Source organism: Cryptomeria japonica, chromosome 2 (assembly GCF_030272615.1).
Source record: "Cryptomeria japonica chromosome 2, Sugi_1.0, whole genome shotgun sequence".
In the NCBI taxonomy this organism is placed as follows: Eukaryota; Viridiplantae; Streptophyta; class Pinopsida; order Cupressales; family Cupressaceae; genus Cryptomeria; species Cryptomeria japonica.
Window position 1 is genome coordinate 79,977,505 of NC_081406.1, and position 15,477 is coordinate 79,992,981.

The 15,477-nt window shown below is 34.0% G+C and overlaps 1 protein-coding gene across 2 annotated transcripts in view; it reads right to left on the bottom strand.

The window, feature by feature from the left end:
• The window catches only part of LOC131078859 (transcription initiation factor TFIID subunit 6), a 34,371-nt gene extending 19,291 nt beyond the window's left edge, over positions 1 to 15,080 (bottom strand). The window contains exons 1-2 of one of the 2 annotated variants that reach the window (XM_058016675.2): positions 14,791 to 15,080; positions 4,505 to 4,648 (exon numbers count right to left, since the gene is read on the bottom strand). In XM_058016675.2, the coding sequence (XP_057872658.1) occupies positions 4,505 to 4,630 (126 nt within the window). In that variant the 5' untranslated portion in view covers positions 4,631 to 4,648; positions 14,791 to 15,080. The remainder of the gene's footprint in view (positions 1 to 4,504; positions 4,649 to 14,790) is intronic. The other variant, XM_058016673.2, reaches the window with a different exon arrangement.
• Between the last annotated feature and the right edge of the window lie 397 nt (positions 15,081 to 15,477).

Genomic DNA, 15,477 nt, shown 5'->3' on the forward strand with positions numbered 1-15,477 from the left:
TTCAAGGCATCTTCAGTGATTTTCAAACTACTTTTCAAAGTTTTGGAGGAGATTTTCAGGGACTTAGTCTGATTTTCACATATTTTCCAGAATTCGAATCTGATTTCAACATTTATTTCACAGATTTTGGAACTAAGTTATTCATTTTCAGATTAATCAGAGACAAATTTCACTCCCAAACCTTCAAATCAGATTAAGTTTTCAAAGGTTTCTAAAATTTCTAAGTGTTTGCAGCTTGTTAAAGGCTAAAAGAGTTGAGGAATTGGAGTAAAAGGGACTAAAATTAGAGCACTCTACCATCAAACCTTCAAAATTTACACTCAAAGTTAGAATCTTAACTTAATTTCTTTTTGGTTTTGCAGATCATAGATGACAGTTGAGGCAGGATCATCACAGAAAACACAAATCGAATTTCAAGCCAAATTCAGAATTGAAGACAAGTCCACAAGCAAAGTTCATCCGAGCATAGAGATGGCCAAAATTTGGCCAAGTATGAGAAATACTTCACAGAAAAAAAAAATCCAATTTCCTCCATTGTGGCGAAAGCATAGAGGAATTCTTCTCCAAATTCAAGGCACTTGAAAGAATTTCAAGGCATCAAGAAAGAAAGGTTCTCAAACTTGGTGAAAATATAGAAAAGAATTTTGAACTTCTTGGGGGATTTCATCTACAAAACCAGACCTATGGAAGCAATCAAAACAACTTCTTGAAGGATTTCATCTCTTGAAGAATTAAAGACAAGCTCCCAATCAGAATCAGATGGTGACAAGAAGAATCAAATTTCCATACTTAGACAATTTCTTCACACAAATTGGAGAATTCAAGGAAGACATCCAACACGCTGAGGTGGCGCCTCGTCATCTTCCAACCAATCAGATTGTTCCAAGTCAACATGTCTAGGTTCAATGAAAACCTGACTTATCCACAGAAGCTTCTAGAGGGCACACTTCACAATGCAAAAACCTTCTATTTTTATTGTTGGTTCATATTTAGCAAGAAGGACAAGTGTCCCCAAATGTAATTTTCTCATTGGTCGAGGGGTAGTTAGTTGTAACAAACCCTAATTAGGGTTTTGATCTTTCAATCTGGGCCCTTGATCACTGTTTGATCTTGACCATTCAAAACTTTTGTGTGCCTATATAAGGTTTCCTCCTCTCATTTGGAGAGTGTGAGGTTTTTGAAATATTGTTGCGAAAGGCCATTTTTGGATAATATATTACTTGTGCGCTTCTAGGCTTTGTAATCTCTATTATCTGAATGATTAGCAAGGTTTTCAATTTCCTCAACACAACAGTTTAGATTTTATTTCATGTATGTTAGACGAATGCAAGATCTGATAAGTATTGATTTGTGGTGAATCTCCGCTCATACTTTTGATGAACAAATGATTTTTGTTCATTGTGTAAAGTTAGTCTGAGCTTACTTTTTGGATGCTTAACTTTTGTCTGGATAAATATTGTTCAATTTGAGGGTAGTTATTCATGACGTGAAAATCATAAGCACATCCCTTGAAGATTGCACCCACTTTGTGTAGTTGTCCTAAGCGTGGCGAAGCAGAGTGTGGTTACTGAGTTCACCTAGTCAATAGCGTCTCTTGAATTCCTAGGAATAGATTAGAACTTCTAAACCCTTGTCTCCTTTTCAGTTTTTCCATGATCCAAGCCCCAAATGATAGAGCTCCATTGTCTAAACCTTCATTGTGAATTGAACGAGCCAAGCGTAAGTCCCTTTGTGGATTACCAGTATATCATAACGCCCATTGACCTTATGACCTGACAAAAGAAACCTTGGAATCGCCATATGATCTTCTCGCAATCTTAGCATAAGTGGTGATTTTTCAAGAGAGGATAGAGTGTCTTTGGACATTTTATTTTGTGTTCAGTGAATGATAAAACGCACACCAACAAGTTTCAGACACAATTTAAACGTGATTTTTATGCAATTAAAATGCAAAAAAAACAAAATCATTAAAATCACAATCAAAGTTTCTTTTAAAAGATAAGATTTTTTTCGGGCGGGGCAATCACCTGGGCGTCCGATTTGCAAAAGGTCAGGTATAATTGTAATTTTTTCGATTTTTTTGCTTCTATGCTTTGGATGGATGTTAAACAAAGCACAAATAGAATGACACCATTATTTTAAGACAGTAAAATGTTGTAATTTTCTTCAAGTCTCCATGAACAACCGATACATGATTCCTTAGAGCTTCAAGCGATGCACAATAACCTTGAAAACATTTCTTGGCCTTGAACTGGAATAAATGAGAAATTCCATAATTCATGTGTTGTGTTTTAGTTATTGCTGAAGCAACTATTAGTTACCACTTACCACATTATTTCAAACTTGACCAAAAGAATTCTATAGGTAAAAAACCAAGTAGATGACAAAAGAGCACAAGAAAAATACAGCATTCCACGGAAACGCGTTGCCCCACCTTTCGGGCTGCATTTCGAAGATGGCGACGTTTCCGGGACGGGGAAACGGGGACGTGACGTCTCCCACCGTCCCGCCACCGCCACCGCCACCGGTGCTCCACCGGAGACGGGGAAACGTCTCCCAAGGAGATGTGGAGACATGGACACATCCCCAAGTCTCCTTGGGAGACGTCTCCACACCTCCTTGGGAGATGCCTAGGCATTTCTCGAGGGGCGGGGAGACGTCTAGACATTTCCCATCGCCCCACGTCAAATGCAATATAAAAAATTTAAATTTTAAAAAAAAGTTTGATTTTTGGGGGTTGGGGGTAACCCTAATTTGACGTGGGCCCCACCCCTTCCCCCAAAACAACACAAAACCATCATATTTAATGATTTCACTCACATTTTGAAAGACTGATTTTTTTTTCCCGCAAGCTGAAGAGGAGGAAAAACTTGTAGAAGTCTGATTGAAGGAGTGAAAAAAGTGATTGCAAGTGAGATAGGATTGAGGAGCAAGAAGAAGAGGATTCTGCTGCATTTTGGAGAGATTTTTCAAGCACAAGGTAGGGTTTTTCTTTTTTTTTTTGTTTTATTTTCTGATTTTCATTAACCTGTTTTGTTAACTTCCTCCCTAATGGCATACATGAGACATGGGTGATTGAACACTAAATAAACCTACATATTTGTAACACAAATTTATTTTTGACATGGCATTCATAGAGCATAAATGACTTTGACGACTTTCATATGTCATTCAAAAGACCTTTTAATTATACCAAAACCTTTACAATCACATGATTAAATTAATATTTTCTATGTCAGTCAAGCGTCCTTCTAATGTATGACAAAAAATTCACAATTACATGTGATTGAGTTAATATGCTGTGGGTCATGAATTGCATATGACTTATACAAAGAACCCATATCTAGCTTGAGTAGTACAAAACTATAAAATGGTATAGGACCATGAAATCCTAAAATATTTAGATGAATTTTCCCTGGGCTTGCCACTTTGGGAAAAGTAAAACTGTGAAGTAAAAGTCACCATCTTGAAATTCATCCATGCATCACTAATTTGTTGACGATAAACATCGATGGCTGATGATCTACAAAAAACGCAAATTGTTTGCAAGCAAATAATGCAGGAATTTTTAAACCAAATAGACCATTCCAAAGACCTCCTTTTAAACTCTAGTATATTTGTCCTTGCACTTCAGTGAACAACCTGCTTGCAAAGCAAATTAGGTGATCCATCTTCTAATCTCCTCCTTAGGCCAAAAGAACTTGATGCATCTACATGCACATGGAATTATCAATACATTCTTAGATCAGATAGATTGGTGCGTAAACCACCAAGAATTTCAACTTATCAGAAGCTTATTGTTTAAAATTTATTCAGAACATACCAATCTCTATTTTCAAATATTCTGATCTGGATAGAGTTTCTAAATGTCTTATAATATCTCCAGTGTCCTAAAAAGACTTGTTACTTTTTCCAGTTGTGATGCTTTCATCCAAAAATTCTGATCTTCTCTGGATCTGGTCCAAAAACATTTTTTGCTACCAAATTTCCCAATATTTTTTTATATAAATGAATATCTATAGGATTTAATGATGATTTTACTGAGCAAAATATCTTCATGCATTTTTCTAATAATCTTAAATGGTTATCTAACATGCTACATACAATAATCTAGAACTATTTTCAACTCATCACAAGACATTTCAACACAGTAGCCAGACCATTACATTGTCCAGAGTCCAGACTCCAAATAATAACATGATTATAACCAAAGATGATGTTCTCCAAAACAGAAGTAGTTTTAATCTAAAATTCTTCTGCAATACTGATTCAACTGTACCCTGACAATCCATGCTAACTCGATTATAGAATGAGTACAAATATCATAAAAACTGTAACACAAATTATGGTTATCTTGTGAATCTTGAACAAGAAATAGGGAAGTAAGGATAAACAAACCATGCATGAACATAAGATTTTGGATAATTTTATAGCCTGCAGTTTGAAAAATAAATATCCAGACTAGACAAAAGAACTAACACTGGTATAAGACAAAATTTAGAACCTGCATAATTTCACGCAATCTATATTCAACATCTGGAGCAAGAGCTTGGGCAACATCTGGAGACAAATTGTTTATACCAATGCTTTGAGCTATCACTTCTATTGTATCATTTGGAAGAAAACCCATCCTCCCCTAGGCTGAAGCCTAAAGCCACCAAAAAAAAAAATCAAACATTAATAAAGGGCAAGAATTACTCTTAAGCATTTCACTTATGATCTTTCATAGCATCGTTTACTGTTTCATTTTAGGTGGCCGGTACTTAATTCAAGTTAGTTCTTAATGATCTTCCGAGTACATTCACTAGGGTAAAAAAATAAACTTTTATTCAGAATAACTTCAGTTGGGTAAAGATGTAGACTTTCATCCAAAATAACTGCAGTTGAGTTAGGATATACACTTATATCAAAAATAGTTTCCATTGAGTGAAGAAATACACCTTATAAAATATGTGACAAACATTTCTAAATTCTCATACAGCACTTATCTCTTAATAACATTGTACTCTTCCATAATGAATACCATTCTTGTGTCCATCAATATTTTGAGCAAATATGAATTAGTACAACTTTTTGACTGAATTTCAAAAAATGAATGGGAGTTATTGTAATGATCGTAAGACCAAACAAAGTAGTGCAAGTCAACTATCAAATCAATGCAGTGAATCTTAAGAAAAGAAACCAGATGATTAAATAATAGCATTTATCATGTTGTCAGATTCCTGTGGTTTCCATTTTATTTGGTAATAAACTAAAAGTTTGAGCCTACAACAATGCTGAGAATTATTTTCATATCACCCAGTTATTCTATTTCTAGCTGTGAAACGCAGCATGAAACAAAAGCATACATAAGTGATTTATATCCAGGACAATTAGGGTGAGTATTATTTTGTAGTCAATCTAATCAGTCCTTATGAGTTTACTAGGGAAACTTAAGCTTTGTATTTTGCCCCCCATAAATAAGTTGTGCAATTTTGATGAGAGAACTCATAGGCAGAATATCTTGTAAATATCTTTACAAACAAAGCTAAAGTATGTTTCACAACCTTTGGCAGAATATCTTGTGAATATCTTTACAAACAAAGCTAAAGTATGTTTCACAACCTTCTAACTGCGTATTAGACTTGCCTTATATCTCACCAAGCCAACCTTTAGATTTGGAAAAAATTCACATTCTACTTTTCTAGTTTTTTTAAGTGACATCACACCGATATTGATTTTTGTGTTTCATGCTACATTGATAATTGTATTGCATGTCATACTGATGCTAATCAAGAGAATACATCATGCACCTCATGTGTTGCGTACATTCATTTCAGTTATCTCATGCTTATGTGTTCAAGAAATAGTTCGTAGACTCAGACTCAGAGAGTACTCGGCAAGCCCAAAATTTTTGACTTGTCAAAAACTCAGCAAAACCTCGGCAACTTAGAAAAGTACTAAAAATTAAAATTTCTTAAAGATATATTTGTTTTGCAAAATTCAATTACAAAATGTATTAAACTAAAAAATGATATCTTGAAAGAGAAAATGCATGGTTTTATGGCAAAACAATGTGTGAAAAACACATTTTAACTAGCGTTTTACATGCGTCGGCATTTTTACCTGTGTTTTTCCTATGTCTATAAAAACACGAGTTAAACTTGTAAAAACTCGCCTAGCAGTAAAAATAGAGAGTACTCGCAGAGTTTGCAAACTATGGTTCAAGATGCTCTAATATGTTAAGCATGTTTCAAATTCTACACATGAGCTCGCCCCTACTTGTACTTTCTTTGTTCAATTGTCATATATGACAATCGTACAAAGTGTCTGTGTTGCCTCTAAAGCTCTTTATAGCAGAGATATTTAATTGACATTAAAAAAAAAAGTATTTTTGTGGACATACAAAAAACTTGAAGTGATCACCTTATGAATTATAAGTCCACAAGTTAGATCCAACAGCTAGGGTAGTACCAGTTGAAAGGCCTTTTAAAATGAATACTAGAAATGTTGCTTGTGTCTATGATGAAATACAAAAACTGCTAATTATACTCAGTGTCGAGCAGTGGTTAGATACAACCTGTAATTATCATACCAATGAACTACACCAAGCAACTAAGGGTTGGTTATGATTGCTATGGTAATGGATCCTTTTATAGTCCACAATACTGGGCAGTCTGTTTATGGGTCTAGAGATGGATTATAGTAATATGGGACTATCTCGTACTCCTTGTGAGAGGTACCTAATTGTGCCACAAACGAGGCGTACATACCTTACCCCCTGCAGGATTTGAACTTGTGACCTCTTTTTCAAGAAGTTCTCCACCAATCTCAAAGTTGATACAAGGAACCTTTCCAAACTCATTCATGAAAAAAAAAGAAAGAAGTTTCAAACAATGAACTGTATCCATTTCTAGCTAGCTTTTGGGAATATGAATATCTATGTAGTTGAAGCTTAAGACATCTATGTTGGAATTCAAAAACATTGCTTATGCTTGAATGTCATCCAGACTTTATAATGTTCCCCCAAAATTTTGGAGATAATCCTATTTATAGTTCCATAAATGCCTACATTCAATTTAAAATAAAAAATCGATGCATTAATGAATTGAGAAATAGTTCCTCCTATGTTACTGAGTACTGCTGGTAAAGCCTGGGCCCTAGTACGGGTATGTTGTGGGTACAGGTATGGCCCTGGGTACAACTTGGGTACTTCTTGGGTGCCTCAGTTTGTTGTGGGTCCTTCACACAGCGAACCTGGGCACCCAAGAAGTAACAAGGGCTGTACCCAAGCGTAGTTTCATACATTAAAACCTCAGTTTCACTCTTCATCATTTTGGGTATGCCATTTCCTTTATCCATCCAGTCCCAGCTGTAGCATAAGTTATAACCTTGTGACAGCATTTTGTACCAGCAAGTAAGCAATTAAATATCATTTCAGTTGCATTTGTGAGTTGTATTTGTGAACGCAGGGTTAGTAAACTTTATATAAGCATTAATGCGATTGATTTCAGTTGATTTACATTATGCATATGTAGCAGTTGTTTGTTTATGTTTTGTGCAATCACTTTCCTTGTATTGTTAACGATTTGGCATTTTGTCAAACATTTGAAAAATGAAATTGAACCTTTCACACAGCTAGTGGGAGTGGTAATCCAATTGATTGTGGTTCAAATGAAATTGAATCAAATGTTGATGTTGACCTTAATGCTCCTGATGAAGAAGAATATGAATATTAAATATCAAATTGTAATTTGAACTTTCATTGTGTAATGACATTTTGAGACTTGATTATTTTCATTTTTGCAAATTATGAATATGAGGTATTTAAATATTCTATTTTTTGGCAATTATGGGTATCACTGTTCTTATAATTTATATTTTTTAACCTAATATATATATTCCCGGACCCATACCCAAGCAAAAACAATTTGCCATTAAGCTGTACCACATTCTGGTTCCCAAACCCAAATCGGCAACTTAGACTTCCTCTTAAGAAAATTGTCTTGATGTATATGGCTCTTGCCTTATGGAAAATCACTGATGCATGTAACACACAAACCAGACATGAAAACAAATCTTGACAAGATCAACCTAATAAGCAATTTAGAAACATCAAAGTTCATAGCTCAAGTTCTTGTGCATGCTGTGTATCACAGTTAGTTTATAAAGACATCTTAGTTTATAAAGACATCTCACAGGAGTATCTCGCCCCTTGGACTGTACATTAGGAAAGGCACACCATTTCAATGGTGAGTTGAAAGCGGGAGGCAATTAAAAAATGTATACATGGAAGCAGGATATAGGAATTGAGAAATAAATTTCAATTCACTTCGAATTTTGCTACTGGTTGACTGCTCTAAATTAAAATGTCTCAAACCTGTCATATTCCCATGTAGACAGCAAGCAATGATTAGAAACATTAAACAATACATGTACATAAATATATATATATATATTCAATACATAAATTATTTTTACCACTTAAAATACATTTTAACTAGTAATGAAAGGATGCGTCCATTCCCAAGCCACCTCCGGAATAGACACCACGTTTCAAAGGGAATCGCGTGGTTTCAAAGAGGTATAAAACCGCACCCCAAGGAAACACAAGAGAGGGAGTGACAAGGAGAGAAGGACAAGGAGAAGCATCCAACAGGTAACTTCGTTACTCAGTAATAATATTTATTTTAGTTTTCATAATTTATGATGCCTAGACAACCATGAGGATTGCCCGGGGAATGCATCAGTCAGCAGACGATGTAAAAGGGCTAGTCACTGGTTCTTCCCAGCGATGAAGAACTAGCACCTAGTAAGCATTCCTTCCCAACACCAGTAGGCTGGTACGTCCCCAGGCCAATCCACTTAAATGTCGAAATGTTGAAGTATGTTTTGTGCCAGTTGTATTAAAACTGTTTTCATTCCTCATATAACAGTAATTAATATAATTTAACTAGTGACCCAGATTAATTGCTAAATCAGTTCCATGCCTAAAAATGTCTTACCAAATGAACTAAGCACATCTATAATGTACAAAAGGGTAAAATGAACTTAATCTTCACACTAGATAGGTAACCTGCAATATCAGGTTTAGAATGCTGCATTAAAATACACTTTAGTGATAGACAAAAGAATAAAAATAATTCATTCATTCTCAGACACAACTAATATGTAGAGAAAAGGAATACTAATTAATGATAGTCATGTTTTTGCAACTAGGCACAAATATAATGAATTAGTCCCTACAAATTTATATATAATGGATAAATGTTAACCAAGTAGTATAGTCATGAATCTATGTTTTATGTATGCATTTGTTATCTTCCTGATATTCTCTGTTTGTTAGTACATTCAAGATAATGAGTGCAAGCCAGGGGTATGCTGGGCCCATCCTCAGGTGGCCCTATTAGCCCTAAGAGACAGGATGGGTTTGGATGGGTAGCCCAGCCAACCTAGAAAATCCTCAAAATCTAGAATGGGTCGTGTATGTATTTTGTGCTGCAATAATTATGCCACCGATCTAATATTACTGCTGACATAAAATAAAATATCTAAATGTTGCAGGAAACCATAATTTCCTTTTGTGGCCCTAAATCCAACCTTCGGTGGATAGATCAGGCCCTAATTATCAGAAAGGCAAGGCAGGTACAGCAAAGGTACATTACACTCTTTCACTGTATGATTGGTAAAATGTCTTTGGACAAATTAGTCAATTTGACTGTTCTAGCTCCTTTCAAAGAATTGCACTAAATCTGCAAACATATGGAGATTCCCTGGCTCTCTTGTCACAAGCAGTCTCCTGTAATCCGTATTGCAGGAGGCTGTATGTTAATAGCATGGTACTGTTCCATCATGCATTTGCCCAAGCATCATCATGCATGCAATGGTATTTGATTGACAAGCAAGATAAACATTTTTTTTTGCCTTTTGCTTCGATAAATTCAGGTTTTGAAGCTTTACTGTTGTTTGTTCCTATTACTCATGTATGATAATTATTTGCTTTTGACATTGATGATAAGAATTGTGAATTCAACGACAAGTTTTTTTCTATTCAAACCAAAACTTCATTATGTAAATTGTTTGTTGTATGCCAGACATTTCTTCAATAAATAATAAATCTATCAAAAATTGGTACAAAGGGTAATTAGAGCACAGACCCCATAGCAGCAAAAAATAATTTGAGGAAAAATCAGGAAACTGTAATGTCCCCACTTTGAAATAGAATTTAATAATAAATAATAATAATAAATTTAAATATTAAAAATTAAATTAAAATATAAAAAATATAATTAAATATAATTAATTAAAATTTAATTAAGTTAATGAATGGACAAAAGACATGGAAGGAAAAGTTGTGACTCCCTCAACAATAAGATATAAAAGGGAGAAGAGAACCTTATTTGAGAGGGGGATAATTTGGAAATGAGAAGTGAAAATCTGATTTAAATAAGAAGTGCAGACCTGATTATGAAAGGTTATGTCCCTTTCAAAGGGTAGAAATAATGAAGAGTTGCACTCTTTCAAAAGATGCTAATGGTGAAAGGGTGTGTCTCTTGCCAAAGGGCATGCACGATGAAGAGGTGTGACCTCTCCCTCACATTGAGAGATACAAAGGAAAGGAATCAAAGCATCCAACAACATCACCATGGATTGGATCAGATCAGAACTGTTATTAAGTTACAGGCAGTAGCATTTTTCTTCTTGGTGGTATGCATGGGGATGTGCTGAATATGTATGCTTAATATATGAAGCCTGATAATGTTGTTATGCGGAATTTAGTAGTAATATTAATATACTGCAATATGTATGACAGTCATACTTAATTTCATATATAAAAGATAGAGGAAGACCATTCAGACTGCCAGCAAGATAGGAAGGAAAAAGTAAGTAGCAGTGACAGGTACATTTTCTGGGTTAATATTAAATATAACAGTCAGCATTTTATATATATATATTAAAATTCAATATGTACATTAATGAATCTAAATCATTGTAGATAATCTTAATCAAATTGATGACCATTAATATGATAAAAAATTGAAAGGCAAATAATATATAATTATTCAAACAGCATTGAAATAACTACACACAACATCACTGTTAGACATGATGCATGTACATATATCTGTTAATAAATCCAGAAGGAATAAGGCAAGTCAAATTCAGTTTGTATAAACTATAATTCTATAAATTTGTACATTGCTAATATGGTAAGAAGTAGCCATGACAGATAATGAATAATTCTGATACAAAGTAGTACTGACAGAAAGCATGAGACACTAATGTAACATAAAGTAATAGAATTGTAATAACTATGTCAAGTATAATTAATTATCATAATGGGTTGAATCAAATAATAAATATAACTTCATTAGAATATCACAAATGTTTCATTGTATATGAGGGGCTCTCTCTTAAGTACGCCACTCCAGAGTGGATGCCTAACACCTGCCACATGGAGGCAAGAGGGGTGTAGAATCTGCTATTGGGATTAAGAGGGAAGGTGGTTGCGATGAGGGGGAACGGTGATAGGACACCTCACTAGGTACGCCACTCCATGATGGATGCTTAACACCTGCCACATGGAGCCAAGAGGGATGTAGCATCTACTCTTGGGCCTAGGGTGGAGGGTCTATTGGACACCCTATCCAACCAGCCTACCCTAGTGCACTAAGAAATTGGATATAAAAGAATAGCAACTAGCCTACAATCTGATTTTATCTAACAAATATAATGCTAATGGTAATCAATACATTAAAAATTTGTATCATTCAATCTAATTCATTAGCATAAGTTTCAATTTATAGTTATTACTTCATATATGTTCTCTAATTTTGTGTTGCAAGAAAACAGTATACAAAGGTACTCCCTTAATTACCTATTTCAGATTTGGGAAAATTTAAGATAATTTAGAATATAACTAATTAGGGGACATTACAGAAACCAAAAGTATAAGATCTTTTGATTTTAAAAAACGATAAAAAAATATAGAAAAAGGAACAAAACCTTTTTTTTCTTAAATTCAAAGGCATTTCAATTGTATAAAACAAATAAAATTGAGAGTTTAGCCCATCAATTGGATAATATTGATTTTTGTCATTTATGTTCATATTACATAACTAATAACTAGATGCCAATAGATCTCAAAATTTCAAATTATCTTGTCCATCTATATCTGTGGTTTGTCCAGTGTCCAGAAATAAGATGGAGATGACTTTGCAGCTAACATTATTATCAAAGTAATTCGACAAGAGTAACCAAGTTTGGGTGGTACAGAGTACTTATTTAGTTGCAAGTATGTTCAAATGTTCCAAAACATTTTCAATGTCCTTAAAATCGATACCCTTAAATCATTTAGACACAAAGAGTAAATACACGCCAGCATAAGAGATGGCTCTTAAGCATTGTAGCAAATACCAGAACAATGTTGGGCATACAAACCTAAATGCTAGGATGTTGGTTACAAGTAAGCGCTGCAACATCAATGCATCTCTTCAAAATTCAAATTCCAGGGCGATAGAACTACATTCTTGGAGTTAATGGAATAGCTGCTGCTTATGATATAAGGTTTTATTAGAGAAAAAAATTATCCCATGTGGAGGAGAAAGGAAGCTAGTGACAAAAGAAACCAGTATTGAGATTGCTCTATTTTAGATGGAGAAGTTGCTGCAGTGCACAAGGGGCACTAAAACAAATCAGGGCACGGAGCAGAAAAAAGGCTCTTATATCAGCCAATATTAACACAAATGGAGCAAAATGGTGAAACGCAACAAAAATTTACAAAGTGAAATTGAGAAATGAGAGCATTTTCAATGTTCAATACAATTGATGATTTCAGACACAAGAAGAGACGAACCTTTCATAGACCTTTGCTCTCTCCTATATGACTGCCACCTTTTGTAACCCAAGGAAATCTAATAAAGTAGTTTCAAAACTTCAAGTGTGACCCATTTGTCACGATAACAATTTTACCAGCCATCACATGTTATATTATATATAAAATAAAGCTTCCTAACATAAAGTATGACATCATAATATATACAGGGAAAATTTACAACACCAAATTGAAGTATTCATCACATACTAAAGTTGTTGACCTTCCAGAAGATAATCTCAAACCTCGAATTTAAATCTCTTTCTAAAAATTAATCCCTATCTGTACTGATCTAATTATATGCAGTCACCATTTCATTTGTAAATCAGGTTCTTCTGGTTATTTGTTTCAATATCAAACTGCAAATATATATAAGAACCATTTTTTTCATTTATCAGCCAGAGTCATAGTTTGTCATTAATTATATTAAATAAAAAAGGAAACAAAAGGAAATCATTATCCACAATAAATGAGCACAATCACTCGTAAAAAAAATTCTCTCCTGTCCTATCTCGCAAAGTCATCACCAGAAAATATGCCAGTTTGTGTGAATTTTTTGCATGTAAATCCTACCACGTGTCTAAAATATACCACAAGCAATAAAAAAAATCATTTAAAACAGTTTTAAGACGGTCAACAATTTTTTGGAAAAACAAGATTTAACAGGTAAAAAATTGGGATCCCTGCCAATCCCCGATTTTTTCAATTTTTTTGCTTTTGTGAGAGCACCTATATCAAAGAACACCACTACAAACTGTCGGTACAATGCACTGCACAAAGGAATGCAACCTGCTAATCCATAAAAGTTTATACTTGAAGGTACATTTTTTTCTCTTCGTCTGGATTTTTAATTTCCTGAACTACATGGCACTACGATTAGCACAAATCTTTTTTTTTTTTTCAAGGTAAATTTGAAAACCTTTAGAAAAAATTATTCATCCTTATGACATGTAAGACGATGTTGTGCTGACTGACTGAACGTTATACAATTGCTCCTCTATATTTGGCAATTATCACAGTAGCATTCCATTCAACACTACATCAGCACAACACGGAAAAAGTGTGAGCGTTTTTTTCAATCACAGAGGTATTAAATTTTAAAAAAAAGCAAAGAAGAAAGATGTTATAAAAATAATACAAAGTCAATTTTGTAATTCATGACAAGTATAGAAAATAGAGTATCAAATAAAACATATAGCATTCAATAAAAAACATATGAAAATCATAACAACTATCACCTACGACAGAAAATTTCATCAAGCCCATCAAAGACTCATAGCATTTCACTATTCAACACCACCAAAGTTTCAAATGCCAGTCCTAAACTGTTTTGGCAGCCTTTGATAGATGAACAAACAAGAGCTTTTTTTTGGTAAGTTGCAATTTTTTGCTTGCACACGCAACAAAAATGATCTTTGAATTATATGGCAATTTTTTTATACCACAGGTTCGACTGGGTAAATCCCAGGTTTGAGCATTGAATTTTACAGCATGGAAAATTTGAGGGTTCATTAATAATAAAAATTAATCAGATTCTTTCGAAAAATAATGCTACTATGGCAATCATTCTTTACCAAGCCTGACAGATTTGCTATAGTCCATTCTCAAATTGCAGTGGCCATAACAAATTCTATCACATTTTTCTCCTAAAATTTGCCAAACCCTAAGTAAAAGCAAGCCAGACGATCAACTAAAAAATAAAATAGAATGCCTGTGGTATCTGTGGCTTCCCTGCATTTGTCTTTAATGCAAACAATTCAAAACTTTTGAAGTGGAAAATGGTAATATGTTTCCTTCAACTCTGAAAGCATTAATGTGTGACTACAACTATCTACTGTATGAAATATTCTCTAATTTCATCCTTAAAAACAAATTAAAACATCAAAAAAAGATTGCAGACAAAATAAAGTGTAAAATTTAGGGTTTATCATTATTACCTGATGGCTTGTATTTAGCAGGTCCCCGGCCTGTCTTTTAATTGTGCAGTGGACTACATAAATATATGGCAATAAGAATCCAAAAATCAGCTGTGACTTTGAAGAACGAAAACACTTTTTTTTTTCTTTTTTTTTAGCTGTGTTGGATTTCTGTACCAGCACAAATTCAAGGGAAGGGAAATTCTGTCACCAGCATCTAGATTAATTACATCCTATCCCTTTGAGTGAGAAATTCTTCTCTGATATGTTTTTTAAATTGAGAAAACCAACAGGAGCGTTTTGAATGTTGGAATATACATATGTGCATATATTTTATAGTTATGCAAGATTGAAAGGATATCAGCCGTCAAATTTTGGGCTGCTTTATTTTTCAGTTCACCCTTAGCCTAACAGTTTTTCCACACTCAACGGAAAATATCATTATATTGGTCCGGTGGTAGATCTTTGTATCGTGTGATGTAATTTTGTAATTATGAAATGAGAGTTTAGCCGACTTTGTTGTCAAGGTTGGTGAGTTATATATATAAGTGATATTATCATGTAATTTAGATATACAGGTGGTGTCTACATTATTAGAGAGTATTTTAACTATGCATCAAAAACATTATATATGAAGTGAAATAAAATGGAAAGTAAAAATGTCAATAGTTCAGCTAAGAACTAGTTCACACTAATTAAGGTGGTAAT